General features: G+C 38.4%; 1 protein-coding gene across 3 annotated transcripts in view; it reads left to right on the top strand.

The window, feature by feature from the left end:
* Positions 1-23,825, top strand: part of LOC104251279 (TLE family member 1, transcriptional corepressor) — a 76,876-nt gene that overhangs the window by 38,405 nt on the left and 14,646 nt on the right. For 2 of the 3 annotated variants that reach the window (XM_059834115.1, XM_059834114.1), the window contains 5 exons: positions 14,173-14,289; positions 19,077-19,130; positions 20,649-20,801; positions 21,638-21,782; positions 22,499-22,689. In XM_059834115.1, coding sequence (XP_059690098.1) covers positions 14,173-14,289; positions 19,077-19,130; positions 20,649-20,801; positions 21,638-21,782; positions 22,499-22,689 — 660 coding nt within the window. Of the gene's footprint in view, positions 1-5,152; positions 5,358-6,101; positions 6,119-14,172; positions 14,290-19,076; positions 19,131-20,648; positions 20,802-21,637; positions 21,783-22,498; positions 22,690-23,825 lie in introns of all 3 variants that reach the window. The other variant, XM_059834113.1, reaches the window with a different exon arrangement.

Below are 23,825 nucleotides of genomic sequence, written 5' to 3'. Positions count from 1 at the left end.
CAGATGATATCTGTAGCTCTTCCCTTGTCCACTGATGCAGTCACCCATTGTAGAAGAATGTGGATATATTCTTAAGAAAGGTTGTTTGTTATCCTGCAATATGTTCTTCCCTGTAGCTGAAATACTCTTTTGAAAGTATGTACAGAAACTTAAGTGCAAGTATTAATTAATGGCTTAGACTGTCTGATGAGTTTAGTCCTGCTAGATTTGACTGTTGGTAGTGTGGGTGGTGTGTGCAGGGTTTTGGGTTTTTTTTAGAATGAGGGAGAAGACTGGATCTGACAGGAGCATAATCTTGTTGTTTCCTTTTTTGGAAGGTTACATTTGCAATGTTGATTTTAAGAATTTTTCTAAACAGTGAGGGAGAAGGTTATCACTTGGTTGGCTAGATGTATGTGCTCAGGCAGCGGTCCTCATATGTTCATGGGCCATAGATATCTGATACAGTCTCTCACTTCCTTCTGCTGCTTAAGCAAGCAAATAAAAAACCTGGAGATTTCCCTTTGGGAAGGGAGAGAATATGGCAATGAAGTTCAACACAGTAATACATGTTTTTCTCTCATGTCTTTCTGCCTGTTTGAGTTTAACATCACAGTTCTTCAGTTTTACAGAAGTTGACGTGAAATAGTGCCCTTTACATTTTAGGTCTCTAAATGACTTTTGTGCTTGCCAGATATTTTTTCATAACACCTCTATATGGAGCTTGGGGGCATCTGTTGATAGTATTACTGGTGCTAGTAGCGATAAGGTTTTTCAAAACTTTTTCTACTCTCAGGTGTTTATTTAGAACAGCACATAAGAAGACAGCTGTTGTAGTTTGGGACCAGGTATCACCTTTTTTCCACTGTTCACGTACAATCACATCTGAATTTTTACTTCAGTGGTTTTCAACAGATACTGAATAGTACATTACACATCTGTTTAAGAACAGAGGAATGCTCGAACTATTTAAAGCTAGGAATTCAAAACTAGATTTTTAAGTAAGCCATAGGTGTTTGTGACCTCAACAGAGCTACATTAAGATGGCAAGTGGGATTGTGTGAGCTCATGCTCTGTCTTGATAAGCAAGGAGCCTGAAGGAGGCGTGTCATTGTTTATGTATAGGAAATCTGTTTCACGAAGACTTACTAACTGTGTCTCTGGAAGTCTCTGGCAAAGATTGAAAATTAATTCCAAATTTTAAGTTGTAGCTAAAGAGCTCTTCATAGCTGGAACTTGCCTAGGATGTTACAGGTGAAAAACTGTACTGTCTTTAAAATTGTTAGGAGGTGCTTGCTCAGAGAAGCAAGTGCTGTGTTTTTCATATGTTGATTTTTGTGTCTTTGCGGCTTGGTTAGGCAGATACTGGGAAAAAAAATTGAGGCAATAAAACGTACATCTAGACAGTATAGTAAGCTGAATTTGCCATTCCTTTTCTCCCTTTGCAAATACGAGGAATTTTTGCTTTTGCAACAAAATGGTGGGTGAACTACTAATGCTTTTAAAGTCACTGCTATGGCTAATTATCTCAGTGCAGTCACTTATGTATGCATCATTGCACTCTTCTCTACCTTCCCACTTCCCTCTGAAAGTGGACACAGCCCTCGCTCTGCAAGTAATGATAATAATTGGTAGTAAGACAGTCCTGTTACTCATCCTTTTTTGAGCACATTTCTTATGGCAGGTATCTAGTTTTTAATTAACTGCTAATGAACACGCCTAGTAGACCATGATACTGCTGCCAACTTACTCCGTTTTATATCTCACTGTTGCTAAGCTCTTAAAAGGTGACAGAGCAGGCATTAGTGTCTTTGAAATGACGGGAAAGTGATTATATGCATAACATAATTGTTTCTAGGATATACTATGGCAAATGTCTAGTTACTAAATACATCTGGTGAGCGCTTCGGTTATCTATCTCCCTGGTCTTTGGTTTCTTCCTTTGTGTGCAGCACATACTCCCTTTTCCCCTTCTAGAAAGAGAATACGATATACTTTTAACAATTCAAGTTTTTTATATAAAAAGAGCATGAACTTCTGGAAAGGATCATCTTTATCTGTGTGTTAGGGAGAACTTTAAACCTATTATGAGTAGGTAATATATAAAAATAGATCAATATACTTCCGTCTTAAACAGCAGTGAGCCTCAGATAATAAACATTAAATCACAGTATATCTTTGTTGGCTTAAAAGACCATGATCAGGTTTTCAGTCTTAAGTCTGTTTAATGTAGTTGAATATTTAAGCATCTTTGGGTACCATTTTCCTCTGCTACCCTCAGTAACCGTTTTGCAAAGCTGTTAAGATGTTATGCAGAATGATGCGTTTCCATTTACAGCTCTCATATTCTCTTCTGCACCTTACACTGGGCATTGTTGCCCACTGTTCGTATGCAGTCCCATCAGAGAAACAGGACATAGCCCTTCTCACCTCATGCTTTCAGCTTCAGAACCTATTAAAGGTGATTAATCTGTTCCTCATTTCTGGGACTTTCGAAATACCCTGTGTGTAGGCTACAAAGCAGAGCCAGGGAAATTGCAGGTAATGTGTCCCTAACAGTTTGACTTCTAAAGACATTAAGCTCTGCTTCCTGAAATCATGTGGGTTAACTTGTTTGCTAATTAAACCAAGCAAGAAAGGCGTGAATAAAGGGAATCTTCACAGGCTTCCTGAAGGGATAGGGACAAGAATGGAAACAATTTAACTTCATTTCCCTCTTTTGACCTTCCCATGCCCACACTAAAAAAGAAGATGATTTGAGCTCACTGTTGGAGAAAGGAGGAGGTTTTTCTCCACAAAACCAATTTGGAAGGGATAAATCATTTTTTGTTCTTAGCCAATTGCACACCACAACTAGGTAATCCAGTGTGATAGTGCAGCTGGGGACAAGTAAGACCAATGCCATGAATGCAGTACAGTACTGCTGATGCATGTTGTCTCCTGGCTAGAGTGCAGATGACTGACCTGGCTTAAGTGGTCAATGAGGAAGGGAACAACTAAGATACCATCTCTCTGAGAAAGCCTGCCAAAACATGTGGTTATCTGATTTGAGGAAATATGCTGGAAACTGATGGTCTGTGAGAAGACAGATGTCCTCTTACTCTTTAGAAGCTGGATCAAACAAAACCCCAAAACCCTGCAGTCTGTCAGACTTTACAGTGCTCTTTACTGATACTTCTTCAGTTAAATGAAGTTTCGCTAGCAATAGCTGCTTGATTTTGTAGAAGGTGTTCTACTGCTTTAACTACTTCAAATAAAAATAATTCTTAATACTTCCTTCAAAATGTTACTTTTTGGGTTGTTATAAACACATTAAAATCGAAGAATAAGAACTACCTCTCTCTTACTTTGCTTTTTAAACATACTGAAAAGTTGGGAAGGATAGTGATCAGATGTATGTATTACAGTGAGGACTAGAAAGGCTTTTTATGCAGCGTATGAAAAGAAATTCCTGGTACATGGTGTGAGAAGGATTTGGTAAACTTGTGGCTTTATAGAATTGACTAAAGGGACTGTGGTAAATTTTAAGATTTGTCTTGTATATCAAAAATAAGTAAATAATGGCTGTATTACCTTTTGGACAGCAGAAAAGTGAAAGATTAGCACATCCAGTCCAGAGTTCTTCAGTGTCAGTCACTTGTGTCTACATAAATTTATAAACAGCTCAAGGCATGTCTTGGGATGTGGTTATGAGAAATGAAAGTGTAGGGGTGCAGTAATTATCTATATTGTAATAAATTAAGTCATACATATTCCAGTAGATGTTATGCAGGTATTTGTTGACAGTTTGTCTTGAAGAGTCTTGGGACCTATGGAAGCAGGTAAAATATTTTTGTATTATTTTGAAATATTGTGAAATTTTGTGAAATATTGTGAGCTTTAGTTTAGGTATGATTTCAGCAGCTGTCAGCAGTACTGTAACGATTTTGCCTGCTCTTTCAGGACCACTAGCATTCACCAGGTCAAACTCTCATGTCTAGCTGAGCTCATCCTGTTCAGACATTTGCTTAGCTGTCCTCTCTTTGATCCCATGAATTGGGAGGTACTCTAGCTTTTGTCATGGTATCTACCTTCAGCAGAGGGATGGTGGAGCATGGCCAAGGTGGAGAGGTTTGTTCTGTCTTCTGTTCATATGCCCAGGTATAAGGAAGCAGGAAAGAGGCAGAATCTCTGTTTACCTGTGGCAGACTAAAGGGGAGCTATGACTAAACTAAAGGTGGTTTTGAAGCTTAATTTTCTAATAAACCTGTGCTGAGCATTTTGGACAAATTAAATGGTTAGCTGAACTTGGAAAATATTAATAAAACCATAACAGCTTTAACTATAAAATACTGTAATATTTAAACTATGGGAAGTCATTCCGTTATGAGGACTCTGATTCTAAAATTGCTTACAGTTTATTTTTATTTTGCCAGATTGGTTACAGGGCTGTATGTCCACTTATTATGATATTGATCTTGCAAGCTGCTTTTGAAACAGATGCAGGTGTTTTAATCCATAAATACCATGTTTCTTGTAGGGAAATCCATGACCTTATTGATGCTATCTGGAACACCTGGAATTTAAACTCAGATTTTGTTCCTCAACACAGAGTTAGTTCATGAATAATTTTTTTTTTCTCAAAAGCTTGGCTAGAATAAAATACAGATTTAACTACAGTAAATATGAAATTGAGCAATGTCTTTTAGGTTTTTTAATATTCAAAATAGAAACCTACTTACTGTTTTCAAAGTGGGGGAAGAGAGGGGCATGGGTTTAAATCAGTCTCGCCAGTGAAACTTGTTTTTTTCCCAGAGCAGTGGTACTCCTTTCTATAAAAAGGGAAAGGTATTCAGGCCTTCTGCTGCTGCTGTTTGTCACCTGTGATGCTGTGGCAGGCAGTAGCTGTCCATAACAACCTACAGTAATTGAACCTATTCCTTGGGCTGCAGAACAAGTATCCAGCTAGCCTTTTTTGGTTTATGGGACATGAGCAGAGCTGTCCACAGACAGCATGATATAATGGAGTATGTATAGTGTGGTGGGACAAAGAGGAGAGGCTAGATTTAAAACAAACAAACAAATGAAAAAATCCATTGTTGATTCTCAATAATTAACCAAACGTCTCTGTTCTCCTTCCCAAACTATGTGCTGTGCGTTGTTCTTCTGGGGATGATGATACCACTGGGAACAGCAGCAGCAGTTGCAGGCTCAACATCTCTCCCATGGCCATGGACCTCCAGTGCCTCTAACACCACATCCATCAGGACTTCAGCCTCCAGGAATCCCTCCACTCGGAAGCAGTGCTGGCCTTCTTGCCCTTTCTAGTGCTCTGGGTGGGCAGTCTCACTTGGCAATAAAAGATGACAAGAAGCATCACGATGCAGAACACCACAGAGGTGAGAGGCATGGCAGGCCTGATTAGGACATTGTCAAATTTGCGCATTGCTGCAAGTTATGTGCATCTCTAAAGAATTCAAGTTATATAGAATGAGAAAAAACTGTTGGCAAACTTAAAAATGTCTGCATATATACCACTGAAGCAAAATTCAGCTTGGAAGTTTTCAGTATTTTAAAAGGGGATCACTAGGTGTCACCTGCTCTATAGTTTGCAGGGCATTTTGACATCCTGGTAAATGTTTAGTTGTAACACCAGTGGCCTGCACCATATTGTGGAAAACTGTTAAAATGCATAATGGGTAATTTTTTCAAAGAAAATAATGTTGTTAAATGGGTGGGTGGGAAGGTAGGGGGAATGAGGAGTTAAATTTTGAAGTGAATGTGTTTAAACAAAAGATTTAGATAATTGCATCTGCTACTTTAGTTTCATAGACTTAAATTCTAGTACACAATTAAATATTTGGCAAAATTGCACTTGACTAATTTTTGAAAAGAAAATAATTTATTCTGTCATGAAATAAAACTAGGCTTTGTGTATGGTTAAACTGTAAATCGTGTTTACAAAATACTGTAATTTTCAGGAAATCGCTGTATTAGGAATGTGCAATGACTTATATAAATAAAAGCCATTTAAAAACTGTTCGGGGCGTGTGTTCTAATTTTTTCCCCCCTTTTTTATTTCTGTTCTTGCCTCTGTGTCTGAACGGGCATGTCTGTGCATTTCTCGGTTACTGCGGGAGCAGAGAGAGAGCCGGGCACAGTAAGTACCAACATTCCTGCTAATGTTTCCACTTCTAGGTAATGTAGTAATCAGGCATTGCACTGTTAGTCTGTTTTGTCTTCCTTTTAGTCAGTTTCATGATACTAGGCATATGTGTTTGCTGTTAAGGTATCTCTTGGTTTATGCAGAACACCAAGTAATTTGTTTGGAGGACTGTATGAATCAGGTTTGTTTCTGAGCAGAATGACTTTGGGGAATCTTGAACTTTAGTTTGCTTACTGGGGATGGGGAGGGAAGCTGCAAATCAAACATGATGAGTTGATGGTGTCTTGATGGTGTTTGGCCCTAGGAGTTTCTTTAACTGAATCTGCTTAAGCCGTACTAATGTCTTTATTGCTTAATTTGTGCTTCAGGTATAACTTCCATAGCAATACTTTTTTCCCCTTTAGACATAAACTGTAATAGAATTGGTCTAAGACAATTTTATCCGAAAACCAGCTGTACTTTGTTACAGCTTTTTATACTGTTGTGTTTTGAGTGACATTGCTATATTAATCTGTTGGAGATGGGCATGTGCAACTTTCGTGCCATCTCAAGTAAAAAAGCTAATTCTGATTGTTGATGTCATAGGTGAATTTGGGCTCTATTTTGTTTCTTTTTCTCAGTTAGAAAAGACAAGAACTAGAAAGTTACTTGACAGATATCTTTACAGTACTAAACTTCTGATTTTAATTGCTGCTTTTTCTTTTAATACTAGGGCTTGACAATTATTTACTGGAAACTATTTGCATATCTTTTGCGGCAATCTTTTTTATTTCTAGATTATTAAGCAAGAAGCATTCATTTCAGCTTGCTTAATGTTATTAATGACAGTGTAACTGTGGAAATAATTTTAAGCTGCGTTCTGCTGAAGCCTGAGACTTATTAAGCATGTATTTCTTTGAGTGGGACATATTTCTTTGAGTGATGTTAGTCACTAAAGGAAGGAGTTTTGCAGTGTGTGTCTGTGTCCATGTGCACACGCACGTGCACATGTGGAAGTGATGGCTTTGTGTTTTGCTTTGGTTGTTAAGTTTCCTGTTCTTTCTCTCTTCCCATCCTCCCCTGCCATGTCCATCATGTACTTTGCTAAAGGGTTTTTGAATTTAAAATCAGATGCTTCACAGTGTTGTGAATTAGGACTCTGAATTCATCTTGTAGCTGAGAATAGTTCTTGCCTATGGAAGGAGAACTGTCAAAAATTAAACCCAGCTTTTGTGTTGTGGGAGATTTGCAATAGCACTTGCTTAGTTTACTATATATGTCAATTTAATGAAAGTACATAAAATTGTCGCTGCAGTTACTTCTGTCTCCATATGTGTAACTCATGATTGCTTGGTTATTACCTGTAGTAGGCTTTTTTATGCTGGGTTTACCACCAAGTAACCTTTAAACAATCTGAGGCTTTATTTCATGAAAGAACTTTGCCATATGGATATATTGAGTTCAGGTTACTACACTATGGTGGCCATAGTTTCTTTTTGGTCCCAGTGGAGAATAATACTTCATAATGAAAATAAAATTTAATAGCTGAATACAGGTGAACTTAAACTTGAACTTAAAATTGTTTAAATAGAGTGTTGCATTAGAATCTTGGCTTAACAGTAAATGGTATCTTCAATGAAAGAATCATAATTCAAGTTATAGTCAAGTTCAAATCTGTGGCTAAAATGATCAGCTGGGAATGATTTGCTCTTTTAACTTTTCTAATTCTCTTCTATTTTTAATGGATTTCTTTTAAATTTAAAATATATTTTTAAGGATAATATAAAATTGGTCACAAGTACACAAGGCATACCAACAGGTCTGTTTAATTATTACATGTGGTTCCAACTGAGCAGTAGGCTCTTATTTTGCAAATTAGTTAATAACATCTAGGTCACCAAGGTAAGATCAATTTGATTTTCAGAGTAACATTTTAAGTGTAATGGTGCTGCCAGAAATCCTGACAAAGGCTTGCTTTCATCATCCAAGACACCAAAACCCATACTGTCTCTTAGTTACCTAAATTAACCATGATATTTAGTATTACTGTGCAGTTCTACAGTATGATTTCCATCAAATATGTCTAGTGTGACCTTCCAGTATCATCAGTAGAGGCTGGCAGCTTTAAATGTGCAAGTTTGAAAGATTACAATTTACTGCTTGTCTATTTGGTTTTACATAGAGTTTTTTTGACATAACTTTGAGTTAAAGCATATTGTGGTGTACTGTTTGAGCATACTCATTTTTAAATGACATCTGGTTTTATTTTTTTAAAGTGTCCTTAGGCAAATAAGCAGTCATGAGCTTTTATGTATTGTATGTTTAGAAATCCTTCATAATGCAGTGAGATTCATGTATTTATAAAGGAATATAAAGACGTAGTGATTTAATTATTCTTGATTGTGATCAGGGTCCATTTTACCTACTTTTGCTACATCTAAATGGCAAGGGCTACATTTTTCTTTTTTATATTACTTAAAGTTGCAGGAAGTAAAATGAAAGGAAGTTATTTGTAAATGCATGTTTGTGAAATATATAACATTTCAGTTAGTAATAATAGGATACTTCATACATGAACTGCTACAATTATTTGGTCAAAATTAAATTATAGGACTGCATGGATAACGGCAGGTGGGTTTTGGCTGATGTAGCTGTAACCATCCCAAACTGGGTCATGTTATTGTGGGAATGCAGGCATCCCTACTATTGTAACACAGTCTGGCTGCAGGTAATGAAGCCAGGTAAAGTAAGGAAGTTTTGCAACTGAAGCTTAATAAAGTTTTGGGAGACACCAATATGAAAGAACTTTGATGTCCACATTTTTTTCTCTAGGGAACATATTGGCAACTTTTTTCAAACTCATTTTAGGCGTTCATTTATCACTTGTCTTCCCACTGTTCTAGTATCCTGTTTGGACAGCATAGAAATGCAAATGTCCTGAAGTGCTTTACTGTGTCAGCAATAATTTGTAGGCAGTGAAATCTGACTTCATTATGTGTTTGGGATTTACATTAAGGTTGTTTTTTATGTTTTGTCCTCATGAAAAACATTGAGCTTGTTTTCTAAGACTTAGGAATTACTCATAAATTTTCCATGAAATTTTTTTGCCTTCATTGTTAAGCATAAATGTTGCTATTGTTTTGTAAAGCAAATGCTCTTTTCTTACAGCAGAAAAATATTCTGTGTCCTTAGCTCTCTGTCCTATTCTTCCCTTCCCAGTCTTGGAGGAAGGGGACATTCACAATTGACTGCTACTTTTTGGTTGATACTATATGCAAGCTGTTTTTGTTTTGTGTTTTAATTCTTTTAAATAAGGGGGAAAAATCATAAAAGGAGTTATACGAAAATGTAGGGTACTCTTCAGTGTAGCACATGTATGCTTCTTGGCCTTTGGGAAGAAAGTGTTATTTTCCATTATATAGCTTGTAATCGAAAAACTTGAATTTCTTCAATCAGTTATATCTTTTATTTTTATTGGCTCTGTCAACTTACAAATAAGTCAATCTTACAGTCTTTATGGGTGCAAACCACAAATTAGCTTCAGCAGGAGTTGCTCACACAGAGAGGTGTGGGATGCTGCATTGCAGTTTAGTTTGTAGCTGATAAAAAGCAGCATAAGGCTGATGACAAAGGACAAGAGGATTAGGGTGATCTGGTACAAATTTTTATGGATACCCTGCTTCTGACAAACATTAGCTAGAAAATGCTGAAATCAACAGAAGCCTTATTCTCTGTTACTGTCTCCTGATTATTGAATCAACGTGGAGAGTGATTAAAGTCGATTTAGGCTTCTAGATTTTCTTGTTCCTAATATGAACATAATAGTCTAAATAAAACTTAAAATGGTAGGCAAAAAGAGGGCAAAGTCAGTAGCTTTCCATCACCAGTAATTTAAAACAAAACCTACTGACTTTTAAGTCATCTTTTGGGTTGTTGACATGTGTGTTTGCAAGAAGCATATTCAACAAATCGAAGTTAATGATTCTTGACTTGAATAACTTCGAGTGAAATCTTCCTGTGCCTTGCTGCGGGATGGCTGAGTGCTAGTCCTTCTTCCAACATCCACTGTATTCCTATCAGTGAGTCCTGACAATGAGCAGTAGGACTGCTGAGCAGATGATGTTTTGGCTGTAGATGTTAGACTTGATCCCGTTTTGCCTACTCAAGAAGGGATTGCATTTGCTCCTGTCCACATATGGATATCTGCAGATAGCACTTGTGTGTGGTGCAGCGGCACATGTCCAGTGTAGTGGTTAAATAAACACAGTGGCTCTGCTTAGTGATATGGGCAAGCACGAGTTGTCAGCTGTAATAACTGGCTGTAATGGCAGGGTGCAGTTGGTTTAGATATACAGTAAGTCAGTGAATGGCCAAGCACAAAGCAACTGTGTGTGTGTGTGCTTTGGGGGAAAGGGGAGTGTGAGGCATAAGGAGCCCAGCACTACAGAAGATCTTAACTGGGACGAGGTGTAGTTGAACCATGAGTACAGATGTGATGTAAATACTGTTATTTAACATTATGCTGTAATGATCAGCATAAAGTTAATTGTCAGTTCTATATGTTCTAGTGAGTTGTCTGTGCTGTACTGTAACTGGGGTTAAATGAGATACTGTGGGCTCTCAGGCTGTACCTCTGGCACACATACTTGTGGTTTGGAAGTAGTTCTTACAGGGAACAGCATGGCAGTCAAAGAAGTATGTTTGAATAATGTGCATTGTATTCCTGATAGGGAACCTGCCTTCTCTCTGTGCATCATGACTAGGTTTTTGTTTCACTTTTGGTGCTGGTGGTTTCAGTGTTTAACTTTTGCTGGCAGCAAAGTTGCTTTAGGATCCCAAGTTGCCTGTTATACAGCCATTATGCAGTATGGTAACTCAAGACAGGAAGCGGTGCTACATTAGGCTTTTTTTTGTCTTTTGGGAAATGTATCTTTTTGCCCTTTTCTACAGACTGGTTCTTATTGAAGATCAATTCCACCTGAAAATTTCTGTAGCATTATTAAAAAAATAGATAAAAATTATAGCTAAAATAAAAAATGTTTGTCCTACTTTTGAAAATAAGTCAGATGTTAGTAGGCCTGGCAGAAGAACTAAACAGATTATTTTTATTTAAAAAGAAGATAAGGAGGACTTATCATAGTGAAGCTGTTGCTGGCTGGCCCTGTGTTTGATAGTGAACATACAGCAAATATAAACTCTACCAGAGCTGAAATGAGGAAAGGTGGCTTTTAGTAGTCTGTCCTTACTGTTCCCTGAACCTTAACATTATGTCAGTAAGAGGTGTCAATAGCCCAAGGCTTATATGATCATCTGTTTCCCAGTTCTTGTTTGTATTTTTATTTATTTCCGTTGTTACTTTAGCGTTCTGAATCTGCCATATGCACTACTTAAAAAGATGCGAATTTTCGTATAGTTGAATGAAATCTTACACAATTGGTGGTTTGAATTATGGTAGTGGGTTACATTAGCAAGCTGTTTTTTCATCAAAAGTTATACTTTACCTGATTTTAGTCACAACTGTTAGAACTTCCTTGTACTTCTGAGGGAAACAAAACAGTAACTTTTAAATTATTGAGTTTACTGGTAAATTTTGCCAGAGTAGCAGCATGATTTTATTTGCAACTGCCATTATAGCTATTACGAAATAAGCTGTTCTACAACAGCTTCCAGCATGGATGCTCTGATTCCAGAGAACAGTGCTTTAAATGAACGTGGTAAGCTAGAGAAAGGCAGTGCAAATACGACCATAAAGAAGATGTTTTGCAAAATAAGCTTGTGAAGACAGTAGATTATTGTTATAATTATATGTTTATGTGATAAGTAAGCCATCAGTCTTTTGAGGAAAAATATAATCTAATAATCTTTGTTTGGCATTTAGGACACAGTGGGAGCTAGGTATACCTAGGAGTTCCTAGATATGTTTCACAGTATTGAAATTCGACAAGACAAACTGTACAGAATTTTGTCAGCATTGTCAAGGTAGACTTTACATTAAACCAGAAAAAAAATCAGCTGTTGTAGTTACACATATTTGATGCCAAAATTTGCAAGCTGTTCCCTACACCTCTGTGTAGTAACTTCAAATAGCAGGCTTGCTAAATTTTTCCCAGCTGCTGCCCCTTTGTGACCTTTCCATTATTCATGCTTAATTTTGGCAATTTAAAATGAGAAACTGCATTTATTCATTTTACTACATTTGCCTTCATTGTTTTATTCTAAGCTTTTCAGTAGTAAAATAGATTTTTGTTTATGATTTTTGTTAAGGGAAGTATCTTAACTAAAAGACTTCCCTCCTTAAGAAAAGACATTTGCACTACTCAATTCTGTGGTCAAGTCTCAATTGACAGCTTGCTTCTTAAGATGTTTCTACTGCTACAGACATGATAGATTCAATATTAAAATGTTGAAGATTAGTTTTAATGTTTTTCAAACTAGTGAATCCTTGAGTTTTTGTGCATCTGGGAGGATATGAGGGGTTAAATTCTGCCTGTATTTGTCAAGGCAATTAGTTCAGTGATCCAACAAGCCCACCTTATAGCTGCAAAACATTGCAGTAAAGACATTATTTTGAGCTTCTTTTTAGTGAATTTCATTAGACTTTCCTATATGCTTTATGTAAGCCCCTTGGCATTTGTTTAGCTTGAATAGTCATGAATAAAAGAGCTTAGAGTTGGCTTTAAAGTGCAGCTTCTGAAATAAGAAAAAGAGGATTCAGATTGCCTTATGTACCCTGTTTTGTTTTCCTTCTCCTTGGGACTAAACATTAATGTCTGAGCAAAACTACCATGGTGTTCTCAGGTTTTAAAGAGGAAGCCATTCAGTTCACAGTTCACTGGCTATTAGTATATGTTTGCAATATATTAAGAGTAAATATCTCTGGCTCTTGAGTAGATCTAAGTATTTCCTTTGAAGGCTTACACTTACATCATACTATGTATGTCAGTATTAGGCTTTTCTCTTGTGAAAGATACGTGTATGCATGTAAATGCATATTTTCTTATACATTTATGTGAGTATATATTTATTTATGTAGGCATGTACTTGGCTTTTAGGAACTAGGCTTACCAGGTCTTTGTGAAAGGAGATTTTTTTCTCAGCTCATTCAGTATTGTTCACAGCATTAACACATCACTGAACAAATTGCCCTCTTGCATATGCTAATCCTGCACTTAAAAGAACTCATTGTAACACGTTTTAATGCTTTAGCTGGAACAGAGAGGGAGATGGGAATCGCAGGCATGTCAGATTGTCATGTGACTGAAAAATGTCTAAAATGCCTTTCTCTTCGGGTCAACAGTTTGTACTTAGCATAACTTAGCATGAATGAAAGCAGTCCATGTAGTTTGAGGAAAAGATTAGTCTTTGCTTTTGTCTTTTGTGTGTGTGTGTTGGCCTCAGTTTTTCAGATCAAGTCTGATTAAACAACGCTTTAGCCTTAATTTCACACCAGTGGTGAATGTTATGCTGGAAGTAAAAATATTTGATCTTTGTTTGCAATACATTTGTTGAAGGCATCCAATTGCAGTTTACCGCAGCTAACAAATGATTACTGCATAACCTCATTTGGTAAATATCTGTTATTTTAAGAGTTAAAGGCAAGTTGCCATGTATCTATCCAAGCCTGCAGTTGTAGACATACCAAAGCCTTATCTATTTATGATGGTCTAGAAGTGAGGAATCAATCAGGTTATATTTATTAAGTCTATTTTATTACATGAGCTATGTATATTAAAAAAATAAATTAAAAAAAATCATTGTTACCTGCTCATGAATAAACAGCAAGCCTGCTTCTCCTAAACAATAAATTCAGTTGAATTAATTAGTTAAATAGATGGTGACTGACAAGTGAACTAAACTTTTGATAAGTTGAACAATGAAAAGCCAAGCTTCTTAGAATGCATGAAGCTGTAAATGTGTGCCTGGAGGACTGTGAATTGAATTAAATGGAATGAAAGATTATGTAGGTATCACATTTCTAAAGCATCTATCACATCCAGTTTGAGTTTTTAAACATATATGAAGGAATCTTGAAAGGAATTTTTGATTGACCTTGTTTTTTGTCTTTACAGAGTAATTCTCTGTTGGTCCCGGACAGTCTGCGAAGCACAGATAAACGAAGGAATGGCCCTGAATATACCAATGACATCAAAAAGAGAAAGGTGGATGATAAGGATTCCAGCCACTATGTAAGCAAATCTGTGTCAAAGAAATGATTAATTTATTTGCACATACTGTGCTTGTATGAGGAGTGAAAGAGCTGTGAAGAACAAGGCAATGTGTTTCCTGTGGCTGATGTAGTACATAAATGTATGTGCCAGAGAGACATTCATGTTGTGGGAAGAGTAGTGACTCAATAGTTTGGGCTGTTGTCAGGTAATACTCCTCAACAGGGAATAATGAGCCAGGAGTAGCTGTTTGGGATTCGCAAGTGTTCTGGGACATTTCTCAGAGTTTGAGCAAGAGATCCTTTCTGGACTGCTCTAAAACCTGCAGGTTTGTTTTAAATGAAGGATTTTCCTGATTTGGGGGGTTTTAGTACATTTTTTTCTGATATTGGCTATTACCATGTTGAGTAATAATTGCCATTGCAAATTGCTTATGTTATGAGGCTACACCAACTTACTGAAGTTTGCTTTTGGTTGATATGGCAGTTTCAGCAGAAGGCAAATGGAAATATAAAAAGTTCACAGTTTGTGTTTGCGTTTTTAACTAGCTTGCTTGTTGCTTGAAGAGACACTTCAGTACAACAGTGTGGCATACGTGAACCTCAAAAGGTTCACACAGGCTTTCAACTTCAAGTCTAAATGCTCAGCCAAATCACAGGATGATACTTGAACAGGCTTTAGAGAGTAGGACTGGTGTGAATGAGTACTGAAAAGCAGAACTTAAATCTAACAGAAGATATTAATCTTTGACATAGCAATAATGTGGCAAATTGTCTGGTTTAAATGAATCCAATCACTAATTACTTCCTCATTACTGAAACCCAAGAGAAAATCAGTTCCCACATTATTTCCTCAGTATTTGATAGGGTAATTTCTCTTCACTTGGCCCCAGAACATCTCTGAGCAGCTATTGGATATCCCTGGAGCTACTAACAGTAGGTGGGGTTACTTCCCCCTTTCCCTACATTGTGGTGTTGTAGTACTGTTGTGGTTTTGCAAGTTTTATTTCCACCATTTTCTAATAATCTTGGTTTGATTACAGAAGAGTTTGGCAAACTTCCCCATGTTACTCTTTCAACTTCGAGGGTTTGGTATTCTAAAGGCATTTTTAATTTTAAATATTTGAAGATTAAGCATTTTTAAGCTACATTTGATATAAAAAGAAGGAAGAAAAAGCTTAACTTGCTTGTTTTTGTTGCATTTCTACTGGAATGAAATGGAAATGATATTATTGCATTATAGAAGCAGTTTGTTTTAATCCATATTTTAAATGTGTGGTTCTGTTTGCTGTTCATTTGAAATGAATTTTACAGATAAAGGCAGCATCAAAATAAAGAACTGAGTAAAACAAGGATATTTGAAAGTTCCAGATGTATTCTAATCTGGAAGCAGATCTTTCTTTTTAAAGGTTCCCCAGTTCTGCAAACACAGAGCTGCTGATTTCAAGTTCATTTTAGATGAAGCCCTTGTAGGGAAAAGGAAGTACTGCTTTTGTTAGAAGGGAGAGCAATGAGTTGTAGGAATTGTTGCTTTTGGAAGTAAGATGCAAAATATTTTTTTTTTCCGACTTCTAACTAATTTTCATGTTAGCACCTGTATAGTTTCAACCTGTGGGTTTGTTAGTGAGGAGAAGCTTTTGTTATTAATAATACCTATGGGAGATGTCTTTGAAAGTCCCAGTAAATTTCTATTTCTCAAGATGACAAAGTCAGTGGAGTGCACTTAATCATTGCTTGGCAGCTATTTTTACCCACCTCAGGGGCAGTATTTCTGGTAAACAAGTGTCCCACCTATTGTGCTCCCACATGCTCAAATGTTTTCTAACCTATTCTTACCTTCTGGGTGCTTCATACTTTCCAAGAGGTAGCAGATAACCGGGGCTGAAGCTTTCCTGTTCCTTCTCCTTTTGAACCCTTTGGTTGGACAGCTTCCTGAGTGGCAAATCACAGAATGATAGGGGTTGGAAGGAACCTCTTGAGATCATCTAGTCCAACCCCCCCACCAGAGCAGGTTCACCTAGAGCAGGTTGCACAGGAATGCTTCCAGGCAAGTTTTGAATTTCTCCAGAGAAGGAGACTCCACAACCTCTCTGGGCAGCTTGTTCCAGTGCTCTGCCACCCTCAAAGTAAAGAAGTTCCTCCTCATGTTTAGATGGAACTTCCTATGATCAAGTTTGTGCCCGTTACCTGTTGTCCTGTCACTGGGCACCACTGAAAAAAGACTGGCCCCATCCTCCTGGCACCCACCCCTTAAGTATTTAGAAGCCTTGATAAGATCCCCCCTCAGTCTTCTCTTCTCCAGACTAAAAAGACCCAAGTCCCTCAGCCTTTCCTCACAAGAAAGATGTTCCTGTCCCCCAATCATCTTTGTAGCCCTTTGCTGTACCCCCTCCAGCAGTTCCCTGTCCTTCTTGAACCTGGGAGCCCAGAACCGGACACAGTACTCCAGATGGGGCCTCACCGGGGCAGAGTAGACGGGGAGGATAACCTCCCTCGACTCGACCTGCTAGCCACACTCTTCTTGATGCACCCCAGGATGCCATTGGCCTTCTTGGCCACAAGGGCACATTGGTGGCTCATGGCCATCCTGTTGTCCACCAGGACTCCCAGCACCCTTTCCACAGAGCTGCTCTCCAGCAGGTCAGCCCCTAATCTGTATGAGGCATGGGGTTATTCCTCCCCAGGTGCAGTACCCTACACTTGCCTTTGTTGAATTTCATAAGGTTCCTCTCCGCCCAACCCTCCAGCCTGTCCAGGTCACACTGAATGGCAGCACAGCCTTCTGGTGTGTCTGCCACTCCTCCCTGTTTTGTGTCATCAGCAAACTTGCTGAGGGCACACTCCATCCCTTCATCCAGGTCATTGAGGAATATATTGAACAGGACTGGACGCAGTACTGACCCCTGGGGAACACCACTTGGTATAGACCTCCAACTAGACTCTGTGCCACTCATCACAACCCTCTGAGCTCTATCTATCGGCCAGTTTTCAATCCACCCCACTGTCCATTCATCTAACCCACTCTTCCTAAGCTTCCCTATGAAGATGATGTGGGAGACAGTGTCGTAAGCCTTGCTGAAGTCAAGGTAGACAACATCCACTGCCCTCCCCTCATCTCTCCATCCAGTCACGCCATCGTAGAAAGCTATCAGATTGGCCAGACACGACTTCCCCATGGTGAATCCATGTTGACTACTTCTGATAACCTTCTTTTCCTCCAGATGCTTTGAGATGACACTCAGAACAAGCTTTCCAGGGATGGAGGTGAGGCTGACTGGCCTGTAGTTTCCTGGGTCTTCCTTCTTGCCCTTTTTGAAGGCTGGAGTGACATTGGCTTTCCTGCAGTCCTCAGGCACCTCACCTGTTCTCCAGGACCTGTCAAAGATGATGGAGAGTGGCCCAGCAATGACTTGTGCCAGCTCCCTCAGTACTCCTGGGTGCATCCCATCAGGACCCATGCATCAGGACTTGGGCATGTCCAGTTTACTTAATTGGTCTCCAACTTGACCCTCCTCAACCAAGGGAAAGTCTTCCTCCAGATTTTCTCTGTTACCTCCAAAGTCTGGGACTCCTGAGGGCTGGCTGGAGCAGTAAAGACTGAAGCAAAGAAGGCATTCAGGAACTAAATATAGCCACCATTCTGTCTTTAGTGGCACTCTCGGGTCCTTAATATGTTTTCTTGGAGAAATATTCAGCTGCTACTGCAGAAGGGAAGGGTTTAAACTACCTGTTGGGTTTTTTTGGGTTTTGGTTTGTTTTTTCAATCGCCTGAAGTGAGAGGAAGGAACTGGTGTTTTACTTTCTGTCTGCCAGTGTTAAGTGTGATAGCCCAGACACTTTGAAAGCAAGAGACGAGGGACAGTTTGAGCAATCTTGTATGTCTGTTTTGTTTGCCTAGAAACTTTTTAGTTAAAAGTATTGTTATTGGAAATGTCAATATTTGCCCACACAAAAATTTTAAGTTTTGCCATTCACTTGATTTTTTGTTTGTTTGTTTGGCTTTGGGTCAAGACTCACCTTCTAGTTGAACCACCATGGTACACTGTGGAAATCACTAGACTACTCTGCATCATAGAATATGTCTACTGGGGCATCCCAGCCCATTTTGGAGATAGGCACCAGGAGGAACTTGAGTAATAGCTATCGTGAGGCACTAGAGCAGCTCAGGTGAACACAGATTTATGTGAAACAGTCAAAATGCAGCTTCACAAGCCACAATAAAACACTTCTGTTTAGGAATGTCAAAGTATTTTGGTTTTGTTAGGCAGAAATGTTGAAATGCCTTGGCATTTCTGAAGCTTTCTCTTCCCCAGAACTTTCCATTTCAAAACTTTCCTTTCTGGTAAAGGAGAAGAATTGTCCTCTCACTTTGAGGAAGTTGATTCATCAAACAAATGTCAAAAAGCTCCAGTTTTCTGAGATCTGTTGGTTTTTTTAGGTATGCACAAGCAGTAATTTTCATAAGATTAACACGCAAGATTAGCATACAAACAGAATGAGTTTCTCTTCTAGGAGCAGTGATAACACTGTTTATGATGGTAATAAGGAGGGGTTTGGGACCATCTTGCACAGATGGTGAGACCACCACCTTTCAACTAGTTCTGCCTTACTTGGGTTTTGTTATTGAAGCAGAAATAAGGTGTTGTGTTCCTGTTTTCATTGTTTTCCCTATTGCTAATAAGTTAATGAAAGGCTGTTTTTTTTTTTTTTTAGGAAAACCAAAAAATGTCTGAGTAGATGCGTAGTCTTTCTCTCTGGGCTCTTAATGTACTAATTGAAATGAACACTATATTTATTTATTTTTAATAGGACAGTGATGGGGACAAGAGTGACGATAACTTGGTTGTAGATGTATCCAATGAGGTAACTTTTTTCATTTTTGTAGTCTTGACATTTGCCCACAGGTTAAAGAAAAAGTGCATTTAGATGTTAGAAGAAGAAGAATCCTCTGTGTGGATATGTTAAAATATTCACAACTTCTCCTTTTTGTTAGTACTGCAGTTACTATGTCTTACTCTGAGCTTTATCTGGTTGCCCTCTCAGCTTTTCCTTCTGTTGCTTTGTCCAGGTTTGTTCCTTCGCAGTTAAGTTCTCATGCTTCACAGCTGCTCTGCAGTGGAGAGAGTTGTGGTGAGAGGCAGGTGGAGGGCTGAGGTTTTCAAACTACTGTCTTAAAATGAAAAAGGAAGACAATATCTAACCTGATATTTAATAGTAGGAGTATTATTAAAAACATTTTTGTAACCTTAAAAATTACTAGTATTTTAATGTCCGTTAAAGACAGCGTTCTCTAGAAATATTTGTTTTTCAGAATGAAGTCAGCTGAAGTCAGAATGAAGTCAGTCAGTTCACAACATTTTCTAGAGGTTGTAGCCACTTTTTTTCTCCAGGGCAGAGATTTGGCAGTGGCATCAAAGTGAAGGGATCTTTTATTTCATACAACAAAGAGATTTAGGAAGCCTGAATGTGGTAGCGAGGTTCTGCTCTGTGAAAAGCACAGGGAGAGAAGCTGACAGAGAAGTGTTTTCAGCAGCTCCAAGTGCCCAAATGATGTCAGCCAAGTAGAAAAATGGGTATCCAACTAGGGATTTTAGTAAGCCTTTCAGAAGCCCTACTTAGAATGAAACTGCTCAATAATCAATCAGTAAACTTAGTGCCCTCTTCTGAGGACTGCTTCCTCCCTGCTGCTGTTCTCATGAGCCAAAGGAGCGTGGAGAACCTGCAGAGCTCTGATGGCATTGTAACTTGCTGGGCTGGCTATTTCAGGTTAAAGTAAATGCAGAGAGTGCCTCTGGAAGAGAGAAAGGTAACCACCTGAGAGATGATTTCAGTTTTTCCTGCAGATTTAAGTAGTGAGGCGATTGCAGATGGTATTTAGAAAGAAATTACAGATATTATGGCATATAAAGCATGCGTCTTTATCTCTTCTTCTGAAGACAGAGATGAGCAAGGTTTGTATGGCCTAAAATAGGTTATTGAAATACTTGTTGTTACTAGCAACATGTCAAGAACATACATGGAAAAAACAGTGTAAACTTACTGCAATTACTGTTGATCTCTTTTGCTCTTATTACATGTCATGTGCGCATGCCTTAGTTTGTACTTAAGTATACTTAGATTGCAAACACTATGCTTGGAAACAGTTTATGATTGATTACATGTAGTATAACATAAAACCAGATTGCTTACTATATGACCTTACTTAGGTCTCTAAATTGATGAAGGGGTTTCGGCTTTTTTTCTATAGTGATAACAAAATGTCTTGTCATTTGAACTGACTGCTTAAATTCTTCTAGTTTTTTCCCCATAGACTTCTTAGTGGTGTTTGTGTACCAACCGATGACATGGTTCTGTGCTGTTCTTCCCTTCCCATTGTTTTAGGATCCTTCTTCCCCAAGGGCAAGTCCCACTCATTCACCACGTGAAAACGGTATAGATAAAAGCCGCCTGCTGAAGAAAGATGCCTCTAGCAGTCCAGCATCTACGGCCTCTTCAGGAAGTTCCACTTCCCTCAAATCCAAAGAAATGAGTCTGGTGGGTAGTAGTCTGTTGTTCAGATAAATGTTATTCTTTCTTGTAAAGTCTAACTTTCCATTCTCCTGCAACTACTTGTGGAAGAAAGTACATGGCTTTAAACATTTGAAGCCGAAATAGACTACTGTTTTTCCAGACCTTTATAATATTACTCAGCAATCCTCCTCAGCAATATTTTCTGCTACATTTTGATTTCTTGTATTTCCTGCATTTCTGTCAAATGAGTTGCAAATTTATTACGAAGTACAAGAGTCGCTTAAGCATTGTTTACTTTTTCTTCAGCAATAGCTTATGGTTTAACGTAGTCTGTATATAGTCCTTAAGAAGTTCTCCAGGTTTTTGTTAAACCCTTCTAAATAAGCTGTTACTCTTTGAAAACTTTTCCTGCAGTATCACTAGTAATTTGATCAGATTCTCTCTGGCTTTTGTGTCACAGTTTTTTGATACTATCAACTATGGTGGTATTTTGTTTTTGTACTTGGATTTGCTGTGTCCAGTAATAATTGAGACAGTAATGATTTCAAGCTAAAATAATTTGGTGATGCATACTGTATTGTCCTGAAAAAAAATTAGCTCAAGCTTTTTTTTTTTCCCCATGCCAATGGAAGAAGGAAAAATAACTTTCTATGTTTCTTTTCTTATTTTAATTTTGGCAGCAATCAAAAAGATCAGCATTTCTTTCTCACAAGTTAATGTTGTCAGCATTGTGTGGATTTATGAAAATTGGCTGAGGGACTAGGTAGTAGGTGCCCAGCATCCCAGCTGCTGTTGTGATAAATTGTGTAATATGGCCTGGATTAAAAATAATACTCATTTAATTTGTTTAATGATACCAGCATGAAAAAGCCAGCACGCCTGTTCTGAAATCCAGCACACCAACTCCTCGAAGTGATGTGCCAACCCCAGGCACTAGTGCAACTCCAGGACTTCGTCCAGGCCTTGGCAAGCCTCCAACAATGGACCCTCTGGTTAACCAAGCTGGTAATGCATTACTTCATGTGTTTTTATGATTCCAAAATTAATCTTTTTTTATGTACGTAGTTCTGTACGAATGTTAACTAAATGTATTGCTTTGTTCTTAATATCAAGAGAGGCTTGATGAGAAGCAGATGTTTGGATTATCAAGAGTTTGAATATCTTTCTATCTCTTACCCTTCTTTGTTTACTTTTGTCTTTATCTTTTTTGCAAATAATCCAGAGACTGAATGCAATCTAAAAAGACTTCTCAGAAGTTTCTGGTACTTACTCTGAAAGCAATCTCTTCTCCAGCTCTTTGTTGGAGTCTACTAATATTTGCTGCAGTGTAAATCTTGACAAATGCAGGGGGAGGTTTACTTTTGCTATTCAGCCTGGTACAGTACAGTTGCTTCAGACATGAGCTGTGTAAACCATGTCTGTCAGCTTTACTGCTTAATTTGGCAAAGGAGAGATTAATGTAAACAGGAAAATATTACAGTAATGGAAATAGGTAATGCTAGAAGAGATTGTTAGAAGTAATCAGCAAGTTCAGACTTCAATAGATCTTATTTACACTGACTGAAAAGAGGTGGTTGTACTGATAAATTATGGCAATGTTTCTTGGCAGTGTGTGTATGTGAGAGGGGAAGGTTAGGTATTGTACAGGGAAAAAAAGGGCTGTTTTCTTCCCTGTATGCAGGAATATATAAATAAAACTACTTGATTTCATTATCCTGTAGCTGCAGGTTTGCGGACACCGTTGGCAGTACCAGGACCGTACCCTGCTCCATTTGGAATGGTACCTCATGCTGGCATGAATGGAGAGTTAACCAGTCCAGGGGCAGCCTATGCCAGTCTGCACAATATGTCACCCCAGATGAGTGCTGCTGCTGCTGCAGCTGCTGTGGTTGCCTATGGAAGATCTCCTATGGTAGGCCATAACGTTGCATGCAACCTCAGTCATGTGAATTGTGGTTCACTGAGAAGAGCTACGTGCTTCATTTAGCATTGTCGAATTCCCAAGTAACAACAGCGCCAGAGGCTTAACAGCTTCACTGTGTGTTTCACTTTGCTGCGTGGCTGGAGAAACAGATTTGTGCCTTGAAAACAAAGAATCTCGGTGTATTTATGTATGTTTCCTTTTTTCTTCACCGTCATCAGTGCTTTGACAGATTAATAAGTGCCAAAAAATTATTTTATGCTTTAAATGAAGAGGTGGTTTGGGTAGCTACAAAATAGTTCATTGGTGCTGTAGACATCTGCTTTTCTCTTGCTGAACCAGGTTTGTGTTCCGTACAAACATACCAAATTAATCTTGAAGCATGTAGGAGTCTTTTTATCTATGTCTCTGTCCTTGTATTTTGGTTTTTGGGGAAGTCAACATGAGAAGTTGGTTGGTACATATCTTGGAGCTCTGTGAAAAGGTGTGTTAACATTAGTTGCTGTTATGGGTGTGGTAAGTAAATAGAGCCTAGTAGTTACAGCTGTGTGGAGCAGAATAACCTAGGGGCCTGATTCTGCAAACATGAGCTTGAAAGCAGCTTTATGCATAGACAAACTAACCTACTTGTAAATTTGCAAGGTTGGACTTAAGCTGGTCATCGTCTCATTATTGTAAATATGGCTACTTTTTTCAAACTGGTAAACAGGACCTTTATGTGAAAATGTGGAAACTCTAAATAGCGTATGTGCTTCTTAAAGCAATAAGAATTTTAACTCAGTTGTAGTGTTCAGGAAAACTGAGTCTGTTTTGTCCAGAATTTCTGTTTGGATTATTTGATGTACATATTTGTTCAGGATATAAAAGTTTAGTGGAATTGCAGTATGTAAAGAGAGCATAGTATATTTAAGCCGTAGACAAATTTGTCTGCACGCTGCGGTGTAGCTCTGTGAGAGATCTCTCAGCTGATGTGCCCACACAGTGCAGTGTGGAGCCATGCAGAGATTCTAGCTGGCACCTGCAGCTGCTTTCCAGCACTGCACTGTGCCTGCATGGGTATGAGCTAGCTGTCGCAGAGCTAAAGACCACTGGCATGGCTACATGCTGACACACCACAGACTCTTAAT

The sequence above is a fragment of the Gavia stellata genome, chromosome Z, assembly GCF_030936135.1.
Source record: "Gavia stellata isolate bGavSte3 chromosome Z, bGavSte3.hap2, whole genome shotgun sequence".
In the NCBI taxonomy this organism is placed as follows: domain Eukaryota; kingdom Metazoa; phylum Chordata; class Aves; order Gaviiformes; family Gaviidae; genus Gavia; species Gavia stellata.
This window is presented reverse-complemented; position numbering and strand designations above follow the sequence as displayed.